Genomic DNA, 27,762 nt, shown 5'->3' with positions numbered 1-27,762 from the left:
TTCCTCCGAGGAGGCAAGGGAGGCAGCGTCTCCTCTCCTCAAAATTGGATGAGAAAATAATCAATATTACAAAAATAAAACAGCACAAATATGACTAAATATGATATTAAAAGTCTTAAAGTGATAGTTAACCCAAAAATTTAAATTCTGTCATCATTTACTCACCCTCAAGTAGTTCCAAACCTGTATGAATGGAAATACTATGGAAGTCAATGGTGCCCCAAAACAGCCTGGTTACAAACTTTCTTCAAAATATCTTCCTTCGTGTTCGGCAGAACAAAGACATTCATACAGGTTTGGAACTACTTGAGGGTGAGAAAATTATGACAGAATTTTCATTTTTGGGTGAACTATCCCTTGAAAGTCACTCGTTTTTATAAAGTAACACTGTCCAACAGCGACAACCGCAGGTAAAGTTACAGTGGAGGCTGCCTCCCTTTGGTCCATTGACTTTCTACAGAGACCCCTTAGTGTGTCATGACTTTTCTGGAGGCTCATTGAGATGAATGGGGGAAAGTCATGTGAGAGGAGGCAATGCCTCCATCGCGCTATAATTGGATATGATCGGTTATGATTGGATGTGATTGGTTCTTGAGATAAATCCCGCCTCTTGTTTTCATGCGAGCTCTCGGTCTGAATGAAGAAAATCATAGCGTTATTGACTAATTATAAAGTAAGCAAGCAACTCTCCCGCTTAGATATCACTGCTTTGTGTCACGTCAAAATGTAACATAAAATGGCTTGAAAACGTGATGACTGTCAATTTTTAGTGAGCATTCAGCTTGATGAAATGAAAGAAGTATCTTCGCCTGTGACAATGTTTGTGACAGGGCTTTTATGACGATAACCCAAATAAGTTGACTATTAAAAAGAACAGCTGAACCTCAGTTCACAAATAAAAAACGGAGTGTCTATTTACAAGTGCAAATATGGGTCGCCTTGTTGGCAGAGGTTATTTACACTAACTCCACCCATCAACGTGTGATTACAAAGTACTACAGAAGACCATCTTTCAATAACAGCTCCAGTGGCGCATATGGAGAAGTATGTGTTGAAGTCATTTTTGACGCGATTGACCGGGGTTCGAATCTGCGTTTTGTCCAACTTTTTTCGCTACCTTTTCAAATCAGATATCACGTTGGGAAGGCATATTTTCAATAATAATGAAGGAAATAATCTAAAAGTTGAACTTAAAGTATTCGGTAGGGTGTAGGGAGGGATTTATTGTCCCAATGAGGAAACATCCATTTAATAATTTGAATTAAAATTATAATTTACACTCAGTATGTTATTATTGCATACTGTTTTATAATGTACTACAATACTGAGGTGCAGACAATTGCCACTATTTGCAATAAGTAGTATAAATAGCAGAAAATCCTGCTAGATGTAAATAGAATAGCTATTTGCACAGTGCAAACATTAAGTGTAACAGGGACATGAATTATATATATATATATATATATATTAGTGCTGTCAATCGATTAAAGATTTTTATCACATTAATCACAGTCATGGACAGTTACGTGAAGTATTATGACAAAATGCATTATGAAGAAGAGTTAGACGTGTTCTGCAGCTGCATTAGAGCTAACATTAACATCATGCTACATAAGACAATTTATCAGATTAATTTTACACTTTTACTCAGAACTCACTTCAAACCACCATCGAGTGTTTGTAATAACTTCCTTTTGCGATCACGTGTGAAATATGCTATTTATAGCCTTTTATATCACTGCACAAATTAGCATTTCAGATGTACACATTCTCTCAAGAAAATCACATACAAATATCCTATCTAGGGCTGCAGCGATTTACCGGTTTTACGATTAACCGCGCTTTAAAACGTCACGGTTAATTAATCGTAAAGGCTCTGCTACACCGAGTGTTTCTGTTGCACGGAATGGAACTGTTGAAACATGAGCAAAACGAAAACAAAGTTACACTAGCAGTGCACCAGCTTAAAATGCCGTGCTTATCAGAGACACGGAGGCTACTAGATTAACTATGACAGAGGAACCAAACAGCGATCCTTTATTTCCACCAGAGAAATGACTGAATTCGATAGTGTGGGACCATTTTAAATTTGGGTACATCAATATTGCCGTAAAAATCGCTGTTAAAGAGTGAATACATAAGGGATAATGCACAGCTAGCCAACCTGTTCTGGCTGTGCAATAAACGATTTTAATGCACGACGTGAAGGCAAGGACCACCTGACGCGACGTTCGTTAGCTCGAACATTCTGCCGCTTTAGAGATGAAATGGTGCGGTGAGAGAGAGCGCGAGCGTGTGTGAAGCGCGCAGTCAGCGGAGGCTCGCAAGCAGAGCCAGGCGCGAGTATAAACGAGGCTTTAGCCTACCTGCATCTGCGTCACTACAAACAATGAAGATTTGAGTTTAGTTATTTAAACAGTCATTTTACCCCCTCTTTGCTGATTAATATAATGTAGCGATCCAGTATCTAAGCTATTTTATTAATGAAAGTCGCTGGGCAGCGTTGACAACACGCTTTCTGTCCTCCTAAATGTTTGTGGGCAGCTCGATCTCGATCTCACAAACCAAAATAATAGACATGATTTTCTCAGGCCTTATGTAAAATCAGATGAATAAAGATTATTAAAATGAATAAGTATCGATGACAGTTGATTACAATAATAGTTTAGTTTATTCCCTCATTAGTAACAGTGTCCTCTGTGGGATAAATAAAGTTAATATTAGTCATATATTAATAATACTTCATTAATATTGTGATTTATCATCCCTGTTATAGTATTATTCATAAGTCAATTTATTTTTCACCATCTTTCCAAGTTCTGTCCCTCAGGTCCAAAAGAAATGTAGAAAGAATGAAATGAAAACACCAAATACATTTGTTATTTTCAAAAGGGAAATACTGACATGGATATTTACAGAGCAGAGGTCACCTTTTTTAATTCCAATAGGAGAGATGGACTTTTTTTTTCTTTAGTATTATTATTTTGTGCTGTATTATTGGTTACTGTGTTATTTCTGTTTCAAAAGGCAGCAATAAATAACACTTTAATATCTAAAGAGTGTTTATGTGATTTTATGTTGTGAAATGAATAAATGCATAATAATCGTAATAATCGTGAAACCGTGATTATTCCTCAGACTATAATCGTACCAACAAAATCTATAATCGTTGCATCCCTAATCCTATCGTAATCATGTGTTTATTATCTTATATAATCTATAGTGGCTGTTGTCATTTTTATTTCTGCTGCTCTGGCTGAAACTCAAGTTGTTTGTGATGTTACACCCGCCTCTCCATTCTTAAGTTGCCAGGGATACATTCCAAGTATAATACACATTAGTAATTGACCCTACCGTATTGACCCGAATATAAGACAATGTTTTTTCCTTGGAAATACATCTGAAAAAAACATCGTTCGTCTTATATTCAGGGTCTAGACTTTGACATGTCAATAATACACCCACAACAACAGGTACATCTGGAAAAAGGGAGGTCGTCTTATAATCAGGGTCGTCTTATATTCGGGACAATACGGTATTTGAATTTTTATTTGTCTATATACACTTTGGGCGGCCACGGTACATTATCGTAGCGCACAAAACACAAGTAGCGCAAAAAACCGCAACCCACGGCTCTGTCATTTTTTCCCACGACTGTATTTTCAAAATAGCCCACTTGTGCCGCTACCCTGGCAACACTGCTTCGCTGTACCCTCATCACACAATGATAGATAACCTTCCGCGCTGCGATGACGGCAAGAAGTTGGGGTCAAACCTTATCAAGCGATTAATTTGCATTAATAAAATATTAACGCATTAAAATTATTTGATTAATCGCATGCGTTAACGCGTTAACGTTGACACCCCTAATATATATATATATATATATATATATATATATATATATATATATATATATATATATATATATATATATATATATATATATATATATATATATACACACACACTGTAAAAAAATTCCATAAAATTTGCAGTAAAAACGGCAGCTGTACTGCCTCCTCATTTTAAAACACCACCGCACGCCACTGATATGTCTAGAATGCTTGAAATGTCTGCTTTTAAATTAAGTCACACTGAAAACAAATGAAGAGTTTATTTGAAAAAACATCTCCATTTTTGTATATTTCATAAATCACTTTTTTTTGTGCATAAAATAATATCAATCAATCCGCAGTTGGGTTGTTTTGATTAAGTAATAATAACCAAAAAAATACAGGTAACTTATAAAATTAAAGTTCATTGAAAGTATATTTTTACATATATTAAAAGTTTGTTTTTTAGAAAAACAGATGGCTATCTCCAAACACAAAATAACCAAATTTAAACAAATATTCCGCACCATTGCAATCTCTTTAAGTATTAGTATGCCCCGACAGGTGATTTAATCCCTTTCACTGACAACCCTGATTACGAACCTGTGGAGAGATCTCAAAAACAGCAGTTGGGAGAAGGCATCCTTCAAATCTGAATGACCTGGAGCAGTTTGCAAAAGAAGAGTGGTCCAAAATTCCAGTAGAGAGGTGTAAGAAACTCATTCATGGTTACAGGAAGCGATTGATTTCAGTCATTTTTTTCCAAAGGGGGTACTACCAAATATTAAGTTAAGGGTGTCAATAATTTTGTCCAGTGCATTTTTTGGGTTCTGTGTGGAATTGTATCAGATTTGACTTTTCTTCTCTGTTTTTTTGTGTTGTTCCAATGTAAACAAAAAAGAAAAAATAAACATAACATTTGCATTGTTACAAAAAGTAACAAAACATTTGCAACTGCAACAATTTTCTGAGAGAAGGGTTGTATTTTCTGACAAAATTGCAAGGGTGCCGATATTTTTGGCCATGACTGTATATATATCTCAATATATCAATAACAACCAAACACCCAGTGCATAGATGCAACCGGGTCATGCAACAATGATCCGGAAGGTCTTGCCAAAGTGTTCTGGTGGACCCTTCCAAATCTTGCAGTGGGAATGTGCAATTCCCTATATTCTAGGGTAATGTGCATACATAGCAGGAAATTGTTTAAACCAGTCAACTGCTATTTAACAACAGACCCACCCCCCATCAAACTTGTTTCTTCCCTCTCTATTTCATCTGTCCATCTGTTCCATCTGTCTCTATAAATCTTCCTTATTTTCTTTCTTCTCATTTTTTCTTCTCTCTAATCTTCTTGTCTATTACCTCATTTATTTGTTTATTTACTTTTTATTTTTAGAAAGAACATTATTATTATTATTATTATTATTATTAATAATAAGAATATTAATAATAACATTTTATAAAATAGTATATATGTATATACGTTTTTGTTTGTATATGTATATATGTGTATATTTGTATGCATGTGTTTTTGTTTTTCCACCATGGCCAAGACCAAAGAGCTGTCCAAGGATGTCAGGGATCAGATTGTAGACCTAAACAAGGCTGGAATGGGCTACAAGACCATCGCCAAGCAACCATGCAAGATCTCACCTCGTGGAGTTTCAATGATCATGAGAACGGTAAGGAATCAGCCCAGAACTACATGGGAGGATCTTGTCAATGATCTCAAGGCAGCTGGGACCATAGTCACCAAAAAAGCAATTGGTAACACACTAAGCCATGAAGGACTGAAATCCTGCAGTGCCTGCAAGGTCCCCCTGCTCAAGAAAGCACATGTACAGGCCTGTCTGAAGTTTGCCAATGATTCAGAGGAGAACTGGGTGAAAGTGTTGTGGTCAGATGAGACCAAACTCGAGCTCTTTGGCATCAACTCAACTTGCCTTGTATGGAGGAGGAGGAATGCTGCCTATGACCCCAAGAACACCATCCCCACCATCAAACTTGGAGGTGGAAACATTATGCTTTGGGGGTGTTTTTCTGCTAAGGGGACAGCACAACTGCACCGCATCAAAGGGACGATGGACGGGGCAATGTACCGTCAGGGCCAGGGCATTGAAGCCAGCCAGGGCATTGAAAACAGGTCGTGGATGTGTATTCCAGCATGACAATGACCCAAAACACACGGCCAAGCTAACAAAGGAGTGGCTCAAGAAGAAGCACATTAAGGTCCTGGAGTGGCCTTGCCAGTCTCCAGACCTTAATCCCATAGAAAATCTGTGGAGGGAGCTGAAGGTTCGAGTTGCCAAACGTCAGCCTCGAAACCTTAATGACTTGGAGAGGATCTGCAAAGAGGAGTGGGACAAAATCCCCCCTGAGACATGTGCAAACCTGGAGGACAACTACAAGAAACGTCTGACCTCTGTGATTGCCAACAAGGGTTTTGCCACCAAGTACTAAGTCATGTTTTGCGAAGGGGTCAAATACTTATTTGACTCATTAAAATGCAAATCAATTTATAACTTTTCTGAAATGTATTTGTCTGGATTTTTTTGTTGTTATTCTCTCTCACTGTTAAAATAAACCTACCATTAAAATTATAGACTGATAATTTCTTTGTCAGTGGCCAAACGTACAAAATCAGCAAGGGATCAAATAATTTTTTCCTCCACTGTGTATATATATATATATATATATATATATATATATATATATATATATATATATATATATATATATATATATATATATATATATATATATATATATATATATATATATATATATATAATTTTTTTTTTTTTTTTTTTGTTTTTTATTAAAGAACATTTGAAGTGGATCAAAACCCATCATTAAAGTTGTCCTAAAGCCAAAATGCGTTCTTGTCTTAGGACAACTCTGATGAACTTTTTTGCTCCACTTCAAATGTTGACTGCTATATATATATATATATATATAAAACCCCTTAACCCCCAACCCGCAATGGGAATTCTCAACTCCAGTTGAATTCAAAAGTTGGCAGCCCTGCATCTGTGTTTGGCATTTGATGGCTTTTTTAGAGTTTGTAAGACTCCTCAGTCTCAAACTCAGGTGTCATGCCCACAGACCACCCACAGGCCTCTCTGATGGAATATTGTATACAGAAACACTTTCTAGTGAGCGTTGTTGTGTTTGGCTAATTTAACATCGGTTTCGTCTGTCTTCCAGGAAACAATATTTGTGTTTACAGGGTAACAGGTTGAGATCATGAGCTCTTATCAAGGATGAAATAATCATGGGATGTCTCAAAATTTGCATGGTTAGTGACATTAAATCTCTGAATATTTGAATTTATTACTTGCACTCACCCTGGTCTCCCCATAGTACTGGTTGTAGCGGTGAACTAGGCTGATGATCTGGTGCGATATGTTGTTCAGGTAGAATATGGGTGGGTAGGTGTCCAGACAGATGGCATGAAACTGATTACTGTCTTTCATAGTCAGCTCACCAAATGCTGTAAAGTCTCGTTGTCGTATAACCCTGATCATCTCCTCCATACGACTGGGGACCACAACATCTGCCCGGTACTGTGTAAGAGTATAGTAGGTGAACTTATTTGTCTACAAACCTATGTAAATTAAAGCAACCTAAATTACTTTCCTTGTATTGCACTGCTAGATTACAACAGATGTAAATTCTGATTGCAAAAAATATGTTAAATAATATTAGGTTACATGCATATTACATTGTTACATCAGTAGGTGGCAACAAGTGAGTCTTTTTGAGTGAGTCACTGAATCACCCATTCATCAATTGTCCCAAAATCCACACTTGCGGTCTTTGCACTTGTCCACCTGCCGATTTACATGACGTATTTCCTTACAACATGATTTTGTTTGGATTTTTTCATTGGCAGAGCAATAATACACAAGTTACTCAACATTAACTTGTTTTTTTTTCCTATTTCAGTCTGAAGATCATGACAGCTGTGATAATCTGTGCTGATATGCACAGTGCTGGTAGATCACTTAATCTGTTACTGATTACAAATTACATGATGAAAATTGTAGATAGAAGCATAATCTATTAGATTACTTACTTTAGGTAATGTGCTCTGGCTACTTTTTGATTACTTTTATAAAAAAATTTACCCAACTCATTTATTACATAGATATGAATCTCAGTATCAGCAGTGTTTAGTAACTTGCAAAATAATTTCTCTCATGCATGGTCTAACTGACTGAGAGGTGTTTTTGTCATAGATCACAAATTTATTTGTGACATTTTCATGCCATTCTATTTTTATATTCTATACACAGTAGGATTTTTAGAAGTGATGAATAATTTAATTGATATCACGTAATTCATAAAAAAGCAACTATAATTTGATTGTGAGCATTTTAAAATGTTATAGTCTTAATTTACTATATAAAGTTACATGGTACTTAACTTTCGGAATCTGATTGCATGATCTGAATATTATATCATCATATAAATTACTACTCAGCACTGTTCACAGAACAACATCACTTGCACTTGCTTGTGTGATATTGCTAAAATACATGCCAGTAAAGACAAATAGAAATTACAAAACCTTCAGAAGTTGGCTCGTCTCCACACTAGTATGCATTCCAGATGTGCTCCCAACAGACTTCTGATCAGCACTCACCTGAGAGGAAACATCTACATATCAGATACAGAAATGAGTAGTTGACAAATGGACATTAGCATTTTTCAAGATCTCAGGGTAAACTGTTTTTATCTGAATAAGGCAAGTGTGTTTTAAGATCATGTAACTGGCCACCACATTCAGAGGTGGTGTGAGTCCTCTAGAATGCATCTTGCAGGGCATTATTTTAATGATCTAACAAGTAAAAACACGAACTGAGAAAGTGTAAATACCCTCTTTCTGTCATTCTGCCACATTTATAGTTTAAAAGGTAATGATTTCTGATACATTATATACAACACAACTGCTTACCTGTCAATCACTGCACAAAAAACAAGGGCTTATACTTTGACAAAGCTGTCAAGTGAAAAAAAAAACAAATAAATAAAAAAGTGAAAGAAACTGAAAAAGTCAAAACAAACAACACAATAAAGACTTAAAAGAACATTTTGAACATGCCGTAGATTATTCAACATGGCGTATATGATTTGCTTTGAATAAAAGCTTGTTAAATGAAAAGTAGATAGAAGTAAAACGCATCTAAAGTTTTAAAATAACCCCTTCTAAAATGGCAACATTAATTTTGTTCATAAAATCATGTATGTCGAGTAAAATCAAGTATTTGGAAGTAACAGTGTGGCAGCTTTTTTGTGCCTTGTCATTAATGTGATGACAGGAAATAGATATCCAGGTATTAAAGGGATAGTTTGTTAAACTCTTGCTTCTTAGCTGAGAAAATGTTTTCAGCAATTTTACTGAACATTCTTTATGAAACTCACCAGAAAGATCAATGTTTACCAATAAGGACTGTTGCCTCATAGCTTGCTTTGGTAATGTTTTCACTGGACTCTTTTGCCCTGATGAATAATTGATGCTGGGAAAGTAGCAAGGCTTCCAGTTGTTTAACTGCATCCTCTTATTCGCTGTCAGAGAACCTCTGATATAAGTTTGCATGCATTGTCTTGTAATACCTCTTCACATTATATTCTTTCATATTGTAGACTGCCTCTTTGGCAAATGAGACAAACAATTATTATGACTGTAAGTGAAAAAAAAAAAAAAAGATACCCAGCAATAATTAAATCAAAAGGGCTTTTTATGGATGCTTCTCAAACGGAAGGACACATCCTAGTGAGGATGCGTTCTTCCAAGTCCACTCCTCCTAAGGCTTCAATTAGGAATGCAACGATTAGGGTAAACGTACCTATTAAGAACACGTACCCATTAAGCACAATACCATTTTTGAGCTCAGATTATATATCTAAAAAAAAAAAAATGTATTATCCTACTTGATGTCTTAACCAATTGGTGTGTTTGTTACTACATACCTCCTGTAATTTCAAGTCAATCAGATCATTGCATACTGAGATATGGGTCTCCATGTGCTCACACTGTCTGGCGGCGATTTTGAAAGCTGTCTGAAAACTTTCACCAAAAGAGCAGCTCCTTAAATGTGTATTTTTTTAGATGTTTAAGCCTTTATTTTGGGTAAGTTTCACTACTTACTGTAAAATTAAGAGATTAATGTATAGTGCCTCTAAGTTAGGACAGCATACGTTTGTCAGCGTTGTTACATCTGAACACCAACTTTCGTTGATGTAGGAACACAATCCACCACCCCTCGTTTTCCCTGTTAACTGCACGATGTGATCCGCTCTGAACAGCTGGTAGCCCGGCAGATGAAGCGCGTTATCCCGAATCCCGAATGGCTTCACTCAGCCAGGTTTCAGTGAAGCACAGTGCAACAGAGTTTGAAAAGTCCTTGTTTGTGTGGGTGAGGAGAAGTTCATCCGTTTTGTTAAGAAGGGAACGGACATTCGCAAGATGAATGCTTGGGAGAGCAGTTCGAAAGCCACACATACGCGGAGCATATCCAGGGCGCCGGCGCTTTCCGTCTTCTGTGTCTGTACGCGCGTTTGAACAACACAGCTGTACCTCCGACTAGAATGTCCAACAAAACTTTCGAATAATCAAAAACGGAAAAATATTGTCTGGGATGTGTTGCTTAATGTTAAGGATTTTGTCTCTGGTAAAACATATAGGAGAAAAATGACCAAACAGAACAAACAAAAACATCAGAAGAATTGCGTAGCTCAGCATCGTGGCACCATTTGGGGTGCCATTTTGACCAATTTTTAATAATAATAAAGACAAATTAAAAAAGGTGACCTCTGCTCTGTAAACATCCATGTCAGTATTTCCCTTTTTAAAACAACAAATGGTAATAGATCATAAATAATTTTTAGAATTCATATGATTTTACATGAGGCCTGAGAAAATCATGCCTATTATTTTGGTACGTGAGATTGGAGATCGCAATGCGCACACAAACATTCAGGAACATACTGGATCACTACACTACATTCATCAGCAACGAGGGGGTAAAATCAGTTTGAAGTAACTTAACTCACTGATTCATTGTTTGCAGAGAGACACGCAGATGTAATTCACACACACCACTGTCACCTCTCTCTCTCTTTCTCTCGATCGATCAATTGAATATTTAATTCAAGTAGCTATGTTATAATTAATTCATTCAAATAAATGTGATCTTTCATCTCTGTCTGATCTGAGCGGGCAGAATGCTAGAGCTAACGAGCTGTAGCTTCGCATTAGGCAATATTTAAATGACGCCCTGGTCATGTGTATCCAAAATGGTCTCACAGTATTGACTTCTGGCATTTCTCTGGTGGAAATAAAGCTTCGCTGTTTGGTCCCTCTGTCATAAGTTAGGGTACTTTCAGACCTTTAGATCATTTGCTGTGTCCCAAACAGGGATTAATTTGTTACAATGTTGCATTTTCTTCATGGTTTGGTTTGCTTTCACAAGGCAACATTGAAAAGCGTACCAAACTGTCTTTATGCAAGTCACATGTGAGTAAATCTGTCCTCTAATTAGTCAGTGTTCACCTGTTTACGTTACTTTGCATCATTCATCAAGATGGATTGACAAGTTCTCTCCGCAGGGTTATCATGGGCTTTGTAGCTGTCCTGGCAAACGCAAAACGAATGTAGCCGTTAGTCTGCTTTAATATATATATCTATATATAATTATATTTTCACTATTTATATTTATATATATATACCGCAGCCTTATGAGGATTGTCAAGCAAAATTGATTCAAGAATTTGGGTGAACTTCACAAGGAATGGACTGAGGCTGGGGTCAAGGCATCAAGAGCCACCACACACAGACGTGTCAAGAAATTTGGCTACAGTTGTCGTATTCCTCTTGTTAAGCCACTCCTGAACCACGGACAACATCAGAGGCATCTTACCTGGGCTTAGGAGAAGAAGAACTGGACTGTTGCCCAGTGGTCCAAAGTCCTCTTTTCAGATGAGAGCAAGTTTTGTATTTCATTTGGAAACCAAGGTCCTAGAGTCTGGAGGAAGGGTGGAGAAGCTCATAGCCCAAGTTGCTTGGAGTCCAGTGTTAGGTTTCCACAGTCCAGTGTTAGGTTTCCATGAATTGGGGTGCAATGTCATCTGCTGGTGTTGGTCCATTGTGTTTTTTGAAAACCAAAGTCACTGCACCCGTTTACCAAGACATTTTGGAGCACTTCATGCTTCCTTCTGCTGACCAGCCTTTTAAAGATGCTGATTTCATTTTCCAGCAGGATTTGGCACCTGCCCACACTGCCAAAAGCACCAAAAGTTGGATAAATAACCATGGTGTTGGTGTGCTTGACTGGCCAGCAAACTCACCAGACCTGAACCCCATAGAGAATCTATGGGGTATTGTCAAGAGGAAAATGAGAAACAAGAGACCAAAAAATGCAGATGAGCTGAAGGCCACTGTCAAAGAAACCTGGGCTTCCATACCACCTCAGCAGTGCCACAAACTGATCACCTCCACGCCACGCCGAATTAAGGCAGTAATTAAATCAAAAGGAGCCCCTACCAAGTATTGAGTACATATACAGTAAATGAACATACTTTCCAGAAGGCCAACAATTCACTAAAAATTATTATTATTTTTTTTTTATTGGTCTTATGAAGTATTCTAATTTGTTGAGAGAGTGAATTGGTGGGTTTTGGTTAAATGTGAGCCAAAATCATCACAATTAAAAGAACCAAAGACTTAAACTACTTCAGTCTGTGTGCATTGAATTTATTTAATACACAAGTTTCACAATTTGAGTTGAACTTTTCCACGACATTCTAATTTATTGAGATACACCTGTGTGTGTGTGTGTGTGTGTGTATGTGTGTATGTATGTATATATATATATATATATATATATATATAAGGGCTGTCAATCGATTAAAATATTTAATCGTCATTAAATCGCATGATTGTCATGAGTTAACTCGTGATTAATCACAACTTAATCGCACATTTTTATTTGTTTAAATATAACTTAAATTAATACTTATCAACTTTTTAATACTCTAATCAACATGGGCATGGACAAATATGGATGCTTTATGCAAATGTATGTTTATTATTATTGAAACCATTGTCAACATGGAGCATGAGGACTAGACATGTTTCAAAGGTCATAAATGTTTTTCAAAGAACTTGTTTATGTCTATTAGACACATGAAAAAAGAAATACCAGGTTCCCATTACTTCTCTTTCTTTGCACTGAGCAATTTACTTACACAAACCTGTTTACATTTTTGCATGACAGGGCAGCTCACTTCTTCTGAACATGTAAAATGTACATTTATTATTAATTTTTACATTTGTTTGCCTCTGTGTGCCACATACTGTATTTTGATGTAGCTAAATTCTAAATAAAACTGTTTTCATTGATATATTTGACTGTTTCTGTTGTTAGACATGTGATGTGATTTAGGCTATACTTGCATGTAAAATTAGAGAAGCAACATAATATCTGTGTTTAACTGAAAGCATAGCTCCTCTCCGCCGCTTGCTGAACAGACGGAGAGAGAGAGAAGTGTGCGCGCACTGGGAAAGCAAAACCTTGCGCTCGCGCGGCAGTAACAGCTAATCTAAAGAAACTAAATAAGGTTTGGGCGCTTTTTTGAAGGGAAAAAAAAAGTCACTAAAGGCATCTGCAATGTCGCTAAGTTGGCAACACTGTGCATCTCCATTTCTCCAACAACGGGCTAGGCCACAGGTCAAACAGAAAATGTGCGCTGCGTTAATAAAAAATTAGTGCCGTTAAAAAGATTTTGCGTTAACGCGTTAACTTTGACACCCCTAATATACAGTGGGTACGGAAAATATTCAGACCCCCTTAAATTTTTCACTCTGTGTTATATTGCAGCCATTTGCTAAAATCATTCAAGTTCATTTTTTTTCCCTCAATGTACACACAGCACCCCATATTGACAGAAAAACACAGAATTGTTGACATTTTTGCAGATTTATTAAAAAAGAAAAACTGAAATATCACATGGTCCTAAGTATTCAGACACTTTGCTGTGACACTCATATATTTAACTCAGGTGCTGTCCATTTCTTCTGATCATCCTTGAGATGGTTCTACACCTTCATTTGAGTCCAGCTGTGTTTGATTATACTGATTGGACTTGATTAGGAAAGCCACACACCTGTCTATATAAGACCTTACAGCTCACAGTGCATGTCAGAGCAAATGAGAATCATGAGGTTAAAGGAACTGCCTGAAGAGCTCAGAGACAGAATTGTGGCAAGGCACAGATCTGGCCAAGGTTCCAAAAAAAATTCTGCTGCACTTAAGGTTCCTAAGAACACAGTGGCCTCCATAATCCTTAAATGGAAGACGTTTGGGACGACCAGAACCCTTCCTAGAGCTGGCCGTCTGGCCAAACTGAGCTATCGGGGGAGAAGAGCCTTGGTGAGAGAGGTAAAGAAGAACCCAAAGATCACTGTGGCTGAGCTCCAGAGATGCAGTCGGGAGATGGGAGAAAGTTGTAGAAAGTCAACCATCACTGCAGCCCTCCACCAGTCGGGGCTTTATGGCAGAGTGGCCCGACGGAAGCCTCTCCTCAGCGCAAGACACATGAAAGCCCACATGGAGTTTGCTAAAAAACACCTGAATAAGATTCTCTGGTCTGATGAGACCAAGATAGAACTTTTTGGCCTTAATTCTAAGCGGTATGTGTGAAGAAAACCAGGCACTGCTCATCACCTGTCCAATACAGTCCCAACAGTGAATCACGGTGGTGGCAGCATCATTCTGTGGGGGTGTTTTTCAGCTGCAGGGACAGGACGACTGGTTGCAATCAAGGGAAAGATGAATGCGGCCAAGTACAGGGATATCCTGGATGAAAACCTTCTCCAGAGTGCTCAGGACCTCAGACTGGGCCGAAGGTTTACCTTCCAACAAGACAATGACCCTAAGCACACAGCTAAAATAATGAAGGAGTGGCTTCACAACAACTCCGTGACTGTTCTTGAATGGCCCAGACAGAGCCCTGACTTAAACCCAATTGAGCATCTCTGGAGAGACCTAAAAATGGCTGTCCACCAACGTTTACCATCCAACCTGACAGAACTGAAGAGGATCTGCAAGGAGGAATGGCAGAGGATCCCCAAATCCAGGTGTGAAAAACTTGTTGCATCTTTCCCAAAAACACTCATGGCTGTATTAGATCAAAAGGGTGCTTCTACTAAATACTGAGCAAAGGGTCTGAATACAGGTGCTGGTCATATAATTAGAATATCATCAAAAAGTTGATTTATTTCACTAATTCCATTCAAAAAGTGAAACTTGTATATTATATTCATTCATTACACACAGACTGATATACTTCAAATGTTTATTTCTTTTAATTTTGATGATTAGAGCTTACAGCTCATGAAAGTCAAAAATCAGTATCTCAAAATATTAGAATATTACTTAAGACCAATACAAAGAAAGGATTTTTAGAAATCTTGGCCAACTGAAAAGTATGAAAATGAAAAGTATGAGCATGTACAGCACTGAATACTTAGTTGGGGCTCCTTTTGCCTGAATTACTGCAGCAATGCGGCGTGGCATGGAGTCGATCAGTCTGTGGCACTGCTCAGGTGTTATGAGAGCCCAGGTTGCTCTGATAGTGGCCTTCAGGTCATCTGCATTGTTGGGTCTGGTGTCTCTCATCTTCCTCTTGACAATACCCCACAGATTCTCTATGGGGTTCAGGTCAGGCGAGTTTGCTGGCCAATCAAGCACAGTAACACTATGGTCATTGAACCAGCTTTTGGTACCTTTGGCAGTGTGGGCAGGTGCCAAGTCCTGCCGGAAAATGAAATCAGCATCTCCATAAAGCTTGTCAACAGAAGGAAGCATGAAGCGCTCTAAAATTTCCTGGTAGATGGCTGCGTTGACTGTGGACATCAGAAAACACAGTGGACCAACACCAGCAGATTACATGGCAGCCCAAATCATCACTGACTGTGGAAACTTCACACTGGACTTCAAGTAACATGGATTTTCTGTGCCTCTCCACTCTTCCTTCAGACTTTGGGACCTTGATTTCCAAATGAAATGTAAAATTTACTTTCATCTGAAAAGAGGACTTTGGACCACTGAGCAACAGTCCAGTTATTTTTCTCCACAGCCCAGTTAAGATGCTTCTGACATTGTCTCTGGTTCAGAAGTGGGTACGGTGCAGTCCACTCTTTGTGAATCTCCCCCACATTTTTGAATGGCTTTTGTTTCACAATCCTCTCCAGGGTGCGGTTATCCCTACTGCTTGTACACTTTTTTTTTTACCACATCTTTTCCTTCCCTTCGCCTCTCTATTAATGTGCTTGGACACAGAGCTCTGTGAAGAGCCAGCCTCTTTTGCAATGACCTTTTGTGTCTTGCCCTCCTTGTGCAACATGTCAATGGTCGTCTTTTGGACAACTGTCAAGTCGGCAGTCTTTCCCATGATTGTGTAGCCTACAGAACTAGACTGAGAGACCATTTAAAGGCCTTTGCAGGTGTTTTGAGTTAATTAGCTGATTAGAGTATGGCACCAGGTGTCTTCAATATTGAACATTTTCACAATATTCAAATTTTCTGAGATACTGAATTTGGGATTTTCCTTAGTTGTCAGTTATAATCATCAAAATTAAAAGAAATAAACATTTGAAATATATCAGTCTGTGTGTAATGAATGAATATAATATACAAGTTTCACTTTTTGAATGGAATTAGTGAAATAAATCAACTTTTTGATGATATTCTACTTATATGACCAGCACCTATATATATTTTATTATTATTTTTTTAACGACTGCTGCATTGTTTTGAATCAGGACTATTCATAACCACTAAAACAGCATTCCACTTTGGTTGATTTGTTTTTGTTTTTTTTGATAATATCATTTTTGTTTCACAGTGAAAAACCCAACCCTATATAAAATAATAATAATAATAATAAATAAATAAATAAATAAATATGAAAAATCTGGCTTAATTTTCATTTTCCACTTAAACAGAAAAAAAAAAAAATGACCAGAAGGTACACGGAATCCGAATACTTTTCTTACTTTTTTTATTTTTATTTTATTTTTCTCATTATTCTATTTTCAATATATTGAAAATTATATAGAAAATCTTGTGATAAAACATAATTTTTTAATCAACGTTTAACCCCACTAACATTATATGAATCCTAGGAGATACAACTTGTTAAAGTAACATTTTTTTTTTTTTAAATCAAGCAATATTTTTTAATAACTTTTTAAAACACTATTTCTATGCTGCTGCCATTATAAGGATTAAATCCACACACTCACCACTAGGATCAATATTCTGAGCTCTGGCCAGTACGACTCCGATTCCACTTGCTCAGCGAGACTGTCTTTCCCGTCCGACCGTTCCCCCAGCTTCCACTGGACAAAGCCACCATACAAACTCCTGCATGCACTGCCAGATCCCTGTCGTGCCACTGCAGACAACTGCTCGTTCTCCACACCAAACAACTGTGACAGCGTGTACACTAAAACATACCAAATTTTCACATCATCATCATCATTATTAGAAGAACAGGATGTCCCCCCAGAGACTGTAATAATTTACAAATGTCAGATTTTCTGAAGATATATTTGGTAACACTTTAGTACAGGGACCAATTCTCACTATTAACTAGTTGCTTATTAGCATGCCTATTATTGGCTGTTTATTAGTATTTATAAAGTACATACTACAAGACCATTGTAGCAAATTAGCTCAAAGGGGGAATATTAATAATTAATCATAACTCTTTATAGTTAATTAAAATATTTGGATAAGTTAATAGAATTTGCTTGATAAAGCTGAATTTACAGTACAATCAATTGACCAGGTCGTCTAGCGAACGTTCAGTGATGATTATTTATGAATTCAAAGAAATCTTAATTTCCAGGGTAAGAGAAACACTTTTTAAGGTACAGTACTACTCAGAGCATGTAACAAGATCAAAATCGTTAAATTGACTTTGTTGCAAGCAGGGAATCAGAAACAAATACTCATATCATACCTGCAAACTAGTCACTTTTCGGCGAAATTTGCCGTTTTAAATCAAAATATGTAATTTATGTGAATCGTCTAGATCCGAAGAGGTTTTTTTTGAGTGGGGGTGGGGGGGGTCTGGGTGGAGAGAGAGAAATTGCAAGCTCGTAGACAGGAGTGTTCGACCAAAGTCCCTTTTTCAGCAATGCACAGACCGATTGATGTACAACATCAAAGATCGGACATCAAAGTACCGCGAGAGCGATTTGAAAGCATGCGGAGCCATCTGCTCTCTGTAGCTCTCGCGGTACTTTGATGTCCGATCTGTCTGCGAGGTGCTGCTTCAAATCGATCATTGCTCATCTCACACCCGGTTTGTTTTGACGGCACACTTCGCTAACATCCGGTGTGGAAATTCTTCTTTGCGAGTTAAGCAGACACAAATTTCGCAGTTTGTACTATAATATTGACTGTTTTTGCTCAAGTTCGCTGATGAAGTTTCAATCAAAGCCATAGCAGAACTGTTTTGTCTCTCCGAGCAACACAGCTGTGTTTTCATACTGAATGAATCCACGTTTTTGAACGAACCAAGTGAGTCAATGATTCAGTAACCCATTCATAAAGACAGTAGTCACTTGCCTCGTTTTTAAATGAATCAACCGTTTGAAGGAATGACTAATGACATGCTCATTAAAACAGTCATTTACCGCCATCTACTGGTGGTTTGGTTTCATATTTAAAAGTATTGCATGTTTCCCAACATTTTTAACTTCTATAGCATTAATCTTGTAAAATTATTTATTTATTTGAAATTTTTGTGATGTAAATGCATTTATGGCACCTCAGCTTCATCAAACAGTCTGTGTAAATACATCTAATGCCACTTCAGATGCAGCTTCTGTTTCCTCTGCAGTGAAAAGATGGAGTTTGTTGATAGTATGCGCACTCTAATGTGAACATTAAAATTTGCAAAAATAAATTACTTCACTGCTCACAAAGAGAAGTATGAACACCGATGACAAGAGAGCTGCACTGTCCAAAAAGTTTGTGGTATAAATGTGCTTTTTTTTACTTATATATAAAAGTATATGTTGTCTTTTTCCTTTATTTTGTTGTCAGAGTGCACCAGAACGCTTCATTTACATGTTAAATTCTCAAAAATTTGCTTCGATTATGAACGTGGTTTAGCGTAGCTTGTCAGTGAACTACGGCTCTGTGTATTAACTACCGCTCCCTCTGAAAGCAGGTGATTACAATTTACTGCTAATCATGAAACCGGCTTTACTGATGAGATGCGCATGATAATCGAATTCGATTAATTGCACAGCCCTACATATACATATATATATTAGGGGTTGCACAGACTAGTCGACTTTAATGCTCTGCCGCGACGCTTTTTGATTGAAGTCGACTAGTCGTGCGGTGCAGATCATGTGATTTTTAACGTGAACATGGCAGCCTTACACACGAGGACCGATCAGGAACCCGGTGGGTCATTTCAGCAAAGCAGCAGTGGCATATCAAGTGTGTGGAAATATTTTTCTAAAGATGAATCTGGTAAAAATGTCACTTGCAAAATATGCAAGTCCGTCCTGAAGTACAACAAAAGTACAAGTGTGATGCACACTCATCTGAAAAGGCATTCACTAACGCTAGGTGAGGAACAACGCAAGTCATCTACACAGCAGTCAATTAAAGACTTCACCAAATGTCACTGTGACAGACACAAGACGGAAGCAAATCACCAATTTACTGGTTAATTTCATTGTCAAAGACATTCGACCATTAGCTGCAGTGCACGGAGAAGGTTTCCGAGAAATACTGCACTTTTTTGAACCTGGCTACGATGTTCCATCTTACAACACATTGTGGAACACAATCAAACACCAGTACGAGACCACACGTAAAAATATCGCAAAAGAGATGAGAGGCCAGACGGTGTCGCTAACAACTGACTTGTGGACATCCTCCACAATGGAGCCATACATAATGGTAACAGCCCACTATATCACCAACACATGGCAGCTAAAGGCCCGAGGCCACCGAAATAATGTGTGGTGAGTTGCATGTAGGACTGTCTTTCATCTTTCCAGTCCTTTTCAACCTGACCAGCACCACTCTGCGCGTCGAAGCATCCAATATGACAGCTGTACGTGTCTTTAACACGGTTCGACAGCAGTTGGTAACACGGTTCAAACTGGAATCTGGCGATCTGATGCAATCCATCCCCACCGTGGCCTGTATGCTCAAACCCCGGTTCAAACATCTTAATTTCATCCCAGAGAGTCAAAGAGATGCCATCTACAGCCACCTGAATGGCCTGATTCAGTGTGAGGAAGAGCCGCTTGCAGCAGAAGGTAGGTTTGCTGAATGAAACTGCCCTCGCATTATTGAATTTAACACTAGAAATGAATTTAAATTATATTATTCTTATGTTAGCGTCAACGCATCACATGAACTTTGAGTGAACTTTGAATCGTCACGCAGGTATCAGCCAGTTAGATCGCCCCATGCAAATACCCTAGAGCAGATGCTAGCCAATTGCGTTCACGCAACACTGGAAAAGTAACGTGATTGGCTGTTGTCCTTTGCGAAGCGTTGACGCGGACACATTTGGTGAATGAACCGTAACACGCAGGTGTGACAAACCTTATAGCTTGTGTAAATATCATCCCAGGTGAACTTGGTGAAGATGTACGCAGTGAGGGGACAGCTGATAACCAAGATGAACCAGTAAGCCGGAAAAAGGCCCGACTTTTTGGGCCGCACTATCATAGCAGGAGGAAAACGGGACACACCACAGCAGCTGAGGAAATACGTCAATATTTCTCAACACCACATATTCCCACCATGGAGAACCCCTTGGAATGGTGGGCCCGCAACCAGGACAATTTTCCCCATTTGGCAAAGCTTAGCAAAAGCTACTTGGCTGTTCCAGCTACAAGCACCCCAAGCAAGATAATTTTTTCACTGGCTGGGAATACGATTACCCGACAGCGTACGAGCCTGCATCCAGCACATGTCGATGCCCTCATTTTCTTGCACGCAAACCAGGATCAAAAAGTAAAAGATGTGACTGAGCATGACTCTGACAGTGAGTAGGCTCATAGCCTTTGTCTTTCGTGAGTTATGTTGTTATGAAATCACTTGATATGAATCAGTGTTATATGTGTTGACGATGTATGCATTACTTTTGCACTAAAACTAGTGAATCTTGCAGTGTTCAGTGTGTTGACTGTGCATTTATTTTGCACTAAAATTAGTCAGTGCTAATGTTGCATTGTTTTTGCAACGTGTTATGAGCTGTTTGACCGCATTTGTATATATTTTTTTTTCCCTACAAATAAATTGCAAATTGTGGCATGTTGCAAAACATTTGCATCTTGTGTTTTATTGATGACGTCACCAGCGACTAGTCGACGTCGACTCGACTTAAATCACGTAAAAGTCGACTTCAAAAAATCTAAAGTCGTTCAGCCCCTAATATATATATATACATATATACATACATACATACATACATACATACATACATACATACACACACACAAATCACACACACGGTACATGGGAAGGGAAAGTGAGACTGGATGAATGAAACCAGAGAGAAACAAGGGAAATGAGGCCGAGCTGACCATCTGAAAGAACCATCAGTCTCTAATTCAAAGCACATTATACGATAGCTTACAACAAACCTCTGTGTGGTGAAAGGAACGATACTTGCATTTGACTTGGCTGTGGAACGCGCTTGCAGGAAGTGTCATGGAGGAGCAGAAAAAGTTGAATAAAGTCAATATTTCGTTTTTTTTTTGCACACAAAAAGTGTTCTCGTCACATCATAAAATTCTGATGGCAGATGGACTGCTTTGACTACGTTTTTCATACTTTTATGGACCTTGACGGTGCAATTTACTATGCAGTCAATGGGACAGTCACAAGCCTCCCGGTTTTCATCTAGAATATCTTAAATTGTGTTCCAAAGACGAACAAAGCTTTTACGGGTTTAGAACGACATGGGGGTAAGTGATTAATGACAAAATTTTCATTTTGGGGTGGAGTATCCCTTTAAGAAGTGAAGAAAAAGAGGAAAAAGAAGGAAGACAGCTTTTCTATTTGGATTATGCTTGTTAACAGTGCTCATGACTATAGTTATGCCCTAGTAATCATTGAGACTACTTGTGTAGCAGGGTCGTAGAACTTAGTGCACTTGTTGAGAATAAACAGAATGACCAATAAAAAGTGTCTCTGGTTCCTTCCGACTCTACGAGGAAATGAAACCACACTAGAACAAGAGGGGTGAATGCAAATAAATCAAATAGATAAAGAATAAAGAAGTGAATAGCTGACTGCTATTATTTTTAGGATAAAAACTTAAATAAGTGATTAAACAGCGGAGTGACCTGATATTGGTAATACTCAGTAGCACTCTTGATTAACCGTTAGGTTTGCTTTTATCATCACTCCATAGTTGGTCACAGTTGCTGCGTGTTCAAGACCACACCATGGCAGGGTTGCTGCAGGATTTTTAAGCTCAAATTTAAGACTTTTTAAGACCTTTTTTAAGACCTGCACAAATAAAATTAATACCATATGAGCAGGGTAGGGCAATGTCTATGGTAAACTGTAAAATGAATGTAAAAAGCACGATTTACTGTTCAGATAGAAGTTTTCACAAAACAAAAGTATTAATTATTACATTAATTTAAACAATTATCAATAAATTATTATATTAATTAAATAACATACAAACACATTTTACTGTCTAGATTTTTATAATGGATTATCTCCTTATAGATCAGTTCACATTTACAGCTCTGCGTGTTTGCAGGGTAAAAATATGGGTTGAGTTTTGCATTGGTCTGAACAAAAACAACCCAATGTTCCTGCAATACTGGAGGCTGCAGTTCTAGGACTGCATAGAACCCTATTTTTTGGGACAGCACCATCTATTCCAACAGAGGAGACCTGATTCAAAGAAACAAACAAACAAACAGATGCAAACAAACAGCACATCAGACGTGAAGCGCTGCAGCTAATTAACTGAAGTCTCGCACAGACATAAGTCTTCTTTCCAAGAAAACTGAATTTTAAACCACAATATATTGAATATATTGAAATAAATTAGGTTAAATATTTCAAGAGGGTTACCAACGGGTATGTTTAGGGAGTTTAGGAGTTGGTTAGGACAATAATTAAGTGTATAAAATTAAATAACTACATAATTCCTTAAAAATAATAATATACAGAATTGAATAGCAAGTGCTATAAAATAGTATGAGCTACTAATATTTAGTCATTTAGCAGACACTTTTATCCAAAGCGACTTATAAATGAGGACAATGAAAGCAATCAAAATCAACAAAAGAGCAACGATATGCAAGTGCTATAACAAGTCTCATTTAGCCTAACGCAGTACATGTAGCAAGAGATTTTTTTTTATTATATAATAAAAAGAAAACATAGAATAGAAAAAGAATAGAGCAAGCTGGTGTTAGAGACCTTTTTTGCTTTTGTTAATTGTATAATAAATAAAAAGAAAACATAGAATACAAAAAAGATTAGAAAAGCTAGAGTGCAAGTCTAAAAGGGACAAGTTTTTTTTTTTTTAAGAATTAGAATAGAGAGAGGTATGACGTTCTTCATTCTCTCTTACATTATTTTTGGCTTATTAAAAATTAATCTTGCTGCCGCGTTCTGGATTAATTATAAAGGTTTGATAGGACTGGCTGGAAGACCTGACATAATACATACATACAAAAAATAAATAAATAATTAAATAATTAAAAAACAAAACAAACAAAAAAAACTATAGGGCCCTGGAAATCCAGTTCTGAAACTACAGCCTCCGGTATCGCAGGAATACCCTACTCACAACAACAGCCTTATTGAACATGCACATTCATTCTCTGCCAGCAGGAGGCGCTTTCGAACGGTTTCCCCGGTAACAGCAGAACACAAAGCAGCAAAACTGGACTTTGAAACGTGCTGGGCTCATATTTATTTATAGCCTTTTGAAGTTTAATCTTCACATTAAGCTGTATAGGGATTCTGGTTTGTACCCAAATTTAAGACCTCTTTAAATCATAATTAAGACTTTCTTGTACAATTTAAGACTTAAGACTTTTTAAGGACCTGCGGGAACCCTGCATGGGTGTGCCCTTCCATAGAGTTTAGTCAATGTGCTATTGAACAATTCCCAATATCTATAATAAAAAAAATTCTTATCTAACTGAACCATTTACATGTAATTAAATTTTGATTTAATTAAGCAAATGCAAATTTAGTTGAACAGCCCTCAGGAGGGGATACATGTAAGATGAATGGTGAAATTATCTGAGAAGACTTAAAGGTAAGGAAAGAAAAAGTGAGAAATCATGAACCAGAAATGGGGTTAAATAAAAATGGGTTAGATCACTTTACACTGCATACCCACAAGCTGTAGTTAAGAGTTAAGGTTGAGGTTGTGTTAGCTCAACCGGCTCAGGTGGTTTGCTTACAGTCTGGTGTCATGATGTATGCGCTATCTGGAGTTGGTGTTTCCTGTGACAAACACCTGGAGTTGGTGTTTCCTGTGGTGTTTCATTGTCATGGCAACCAATGCACAGCAGTGCCAATTCAAACAGTGTGTAGCAAATGTCTGTAGGTTTCAAAAGAGCCGGGCAGAGTCGGTTGACATGTGGGGCTTACACTTACTCTCAAGATTTCCGTTCAATCAGCAAAATCCTAAATTTGCTAATGCAAACTATTGCTTCTCTTTGAGCACGTGTTTTCATCTATTTTAAATGTTCTATGTCTTATGCCGAGTCTCTTTGTAGGAGGGTCTTGCGTTGTGGCAATGCTGGGTGCCTTCTGGTGTGAATGCAGGGATGTTTCTGGCCATTCGGTTGAGGTCTTGGAGTGTCACGCAATGTGCTGTTTCAGGGCTTGCCTGAATTAATCCCTTTCCTTCTGCAGCTGCAGAGGTTTTCAGGAAGTTGACTTGTGAAGTGTAAAGCAGAGGGCTTTTGGAATACACCATTCGAATCTGTAAGGGGTCTACTTTTATTTATATACACTCATAATAACAACTAAACTTTGTGCTTTTGAAGAATAAAGAAAACAAACAGGGTGCGTTCTCAGTCTTCACTCTCTCCGCGAACTGCTTTTTGAAACACGTCACTAAAATGAACCAACTCAGCAAATACTCAACACAGAGACATGAGAAATACATGTCTACTCTTAAATGAAGTAAGTCTTACCGAAAACAAATATTCTCTGATAAAGTAATCTGTATAAAACCAAGGACATGTCCAGTTTTTCCGTCTGGTCTCATTATCTCTAATTAGGTCACGCCCACGCGCTGCTCGTGCTATTGATATTACAAATCTCCACGTGAGACACGTGTAAACGCCCACACCACCATAAACAAAGCAGCAACGCGTTCATCTCAGATACTTTTCAGTTCTGTGAAGAATAAGCCTTGTATTTACCTCAGAAATGCACTGAGAGGAAAAAGTCTTGTCTGTACCCCCGGAAGACGCGCTGAGAGGAAAAAGCTTTGTTTACCTCACAAACAGAACGCGAGCGCAGCTGGAGCCGGCGATTTTATACAGAGTAAGTAATGTTTCTTATTGGCATTCGATAATGTGTTGTTTGTGACACAGTTGAACGCATTTACTAGGTGAACTTTTCCCAAACTATAACTCCAGAATAAAATGTGTGAAATCGAGTGCAACATTTTGAAATACGATAGGCAACCTTTCATTGCATTTAAATGTTGCACGACGTGAGGACGTTTCTTAGAAGTAATGTCTAAGAAAGTTTAGACCAATCTTTACTGTGAAGTAGCCTACTCTGTTTGCAAATACCTGCTCAAACATGTTTATAATGAGCTTAACAATAATAATTTTGTTTCTCAGTTATAAAATGTTGTTTTTGTATTGTATGATAATACATGCAAAGCATGTGTGCATCTATGTTATAAAATCCAGTGGGCAATATTGGTGATTGCTAATGTAATAATATTGTTGCTCCTGATAAGCCTATCAACATGCTTATTTTAGTGGGGGGGGGCTCATTATGGAGCTCATTATGCGGGCCTTCTCAGGTGTGAGTCACAGCATTATCCAGGATAGTTCACGCCCTCTCGCATAGAGCCTTTCTACTCAAAAAGTGACTTAGAAAATTTAAATCAATTGTTTTCTCTGAATGAGTGAGTTAAGATTATTTTCAGATCATTTTGAAGCAAAAATTCTAGGCTACAAGATCCAGTTCTCAAAAGTCTTGTGAACAAATGTTCTGTATGTGTTTTATGGCCTTATTTCAGTTACTTTAAAATTTTAGTTTTTTTCTAACCACGCATAAACGTTGTTTTCTCAAAAACGCAATCACGTACGTACATGCTGCTCACATATTATTGTAGCCCAGTTTGTGCTGAATACAGTGTTTTTAGACTTTAGCCATTCAAATGTTTATAAGCAACTGAAAAAAGCACAAATGTCAGGGCATGTCAAAACTTCTCGGGGGCCCCAAAACACCCTCAGACGGTTAATGTTGCAGAATTGCTGAGTCAGGGTTTGGACTTCAGCTCTGGCTGCATGTAGATGGCCTTCTAAGGCCTTAGCTCTAGTGTGTCTTCTCATTAAGTTCCACATACGCTGTTTCTAACGGTGTCCTTTTGTGAAACAATTCTCTTTCCAAGTCCTGTCTGGTGACTTTTTCCAGCTGCTTTTGATGTTCAGCAGCTGTAAGAGCCTCCTGAAGACTGGTGATTTCCTTTTGTTACTCCACTCTGTCAGGTTCCTTGCATCTGTTCTGTGCCGTCTCTCGCTGAGCAGGTGTCGGTTCCCTTGGGAGCTCTGTGACTTGCAGTTTCAGTTAATTTACCTCCTGTCTGAGGCCCTTGAGATTGTGGGCCAAGGAGGAGATGATGCTGGTCAGCTCCCGGTTGTCCAGGCTGGGGCAACTAGTAAGGCAGGTTGCTACCATTTAGTGTTGGTGAACAGAACTAAGGACTTTGAGTATCTTTGTTGATGGCTGCAAGAAGCGTAGACTGACGACTGGGCCTTTACATGCCGTCAAACTATTACTCAAAACACTGATGGTTCTTCTCAAATGTCACTACGAGGGTAACAAATAAAACAAATCTGAAATAAAACAATAAGATGAAATCAAAAAGAAAAAGGAAGAAAGAGGATTTTACCTATTTAGTTTTTGCTAGGAGATATGGCTAAGCAGATGTCACTTGTAGGTGATGCTGCAACAGACTCATAAACTTACCTCGAGGTCAAAAAGATAAAGAAACAATGGGAAGTGTTTCTAGTTCTATCTGGGGCCTACATTGTGTTGAACAGTAACTGCACATCAATGTACTAGGCCTGGCACTGAGGAGTGAGGAGGGGTAGAGAGGAAACAGGGATTAGGCTACTAATAACCTGTATAACTCATTAAGTCAAGTCAAGTCAAATACAGATTGTGTCAAAGCACTTAACAGTATCAAATTGGAGGATAGAGTGTCAGTAATGTATAATGATAAGATTAAACACTCAATTTTCAGTTAAAGGCATTTCATTATTGAATTCAGAGATGTCATTGTCTAGCTCAGTTTAGTTTAAATAGTATCTGTGCAATCAAATCGGCGATAATCGCTAGAAATTAAGTGTCCCCACTTAATTTAAGGAAGCAACAGTTGCTAGAACTACTGTAATCCTATACAAAAAGTGAAGATGGTGATGGTAAAATAACTAAAATAAAGTAATAGTCAAGGTAGAATTCCCTTATAGCTCTAGAAGACTGAAGGAAAGGTAAATAAACAGACTGATTTAATTAAATTTCAAATGTAATTAAATTCAGCTTAGCTGAATAGGGATATTCAGCCTGAAACAAAGGTAAATAAATGAGATAAAATAGAAAAGAGGAATAAAGTCAAAATGAAG

The 27,762-nt window shown here is 37.8% G+C and overlaps 1 protein-coding gene across 1 annotated transcript in view; it reads right to left on the bottom strand.

The window, feature by feature from the left end:
- mvda (mevalonate (diphospho) decarboxylase a) overlaps positions 1–27,762 on the bottom strand; it is a 47,800-nt gene that overhangs the window by 9,797 nt on the left and 10,241 nt on the right. The window contains exons 5-7 of the mRNA XM_058752263.1: positions 17,155–17,357; positions 8,416–8,490; positions 7,190–7,408 (exon numbers count right to left, since the gene is read on the bottom strand). Of these exons, the coding sequence (XP_058608246.1) occupies positions 7,190–7,408; positions 8,416–8,490; positions 17,155–17,357 (497 nt within the window). The remainder of the gene's footprint in view (positions 1–7,189; positions 7,409–8,415; positions 8,491–17,154; positions 17,358–27,762) is intronic.

This window comes from Onychostoma macrolepis, chromosome 18 (genome assembly GCF_012432095.1).
Source record: "Onychostoma macrolepis isolate SWU-2019 chromosome 18, ASM1243209v1, whole genome shotgun sequence".
Classification (NCBI taxonomy): Eukaryota; Metazoa; Chordata; class Actinopteri; order Cypriniformes; family Cyprinidae; genus Onychostoma; species Onychostoma macrolepis.
Note: the sequence above shows the minus strand (reverse complement) of the source record. Positions and strands in the feature narration are given on the sequence as shown.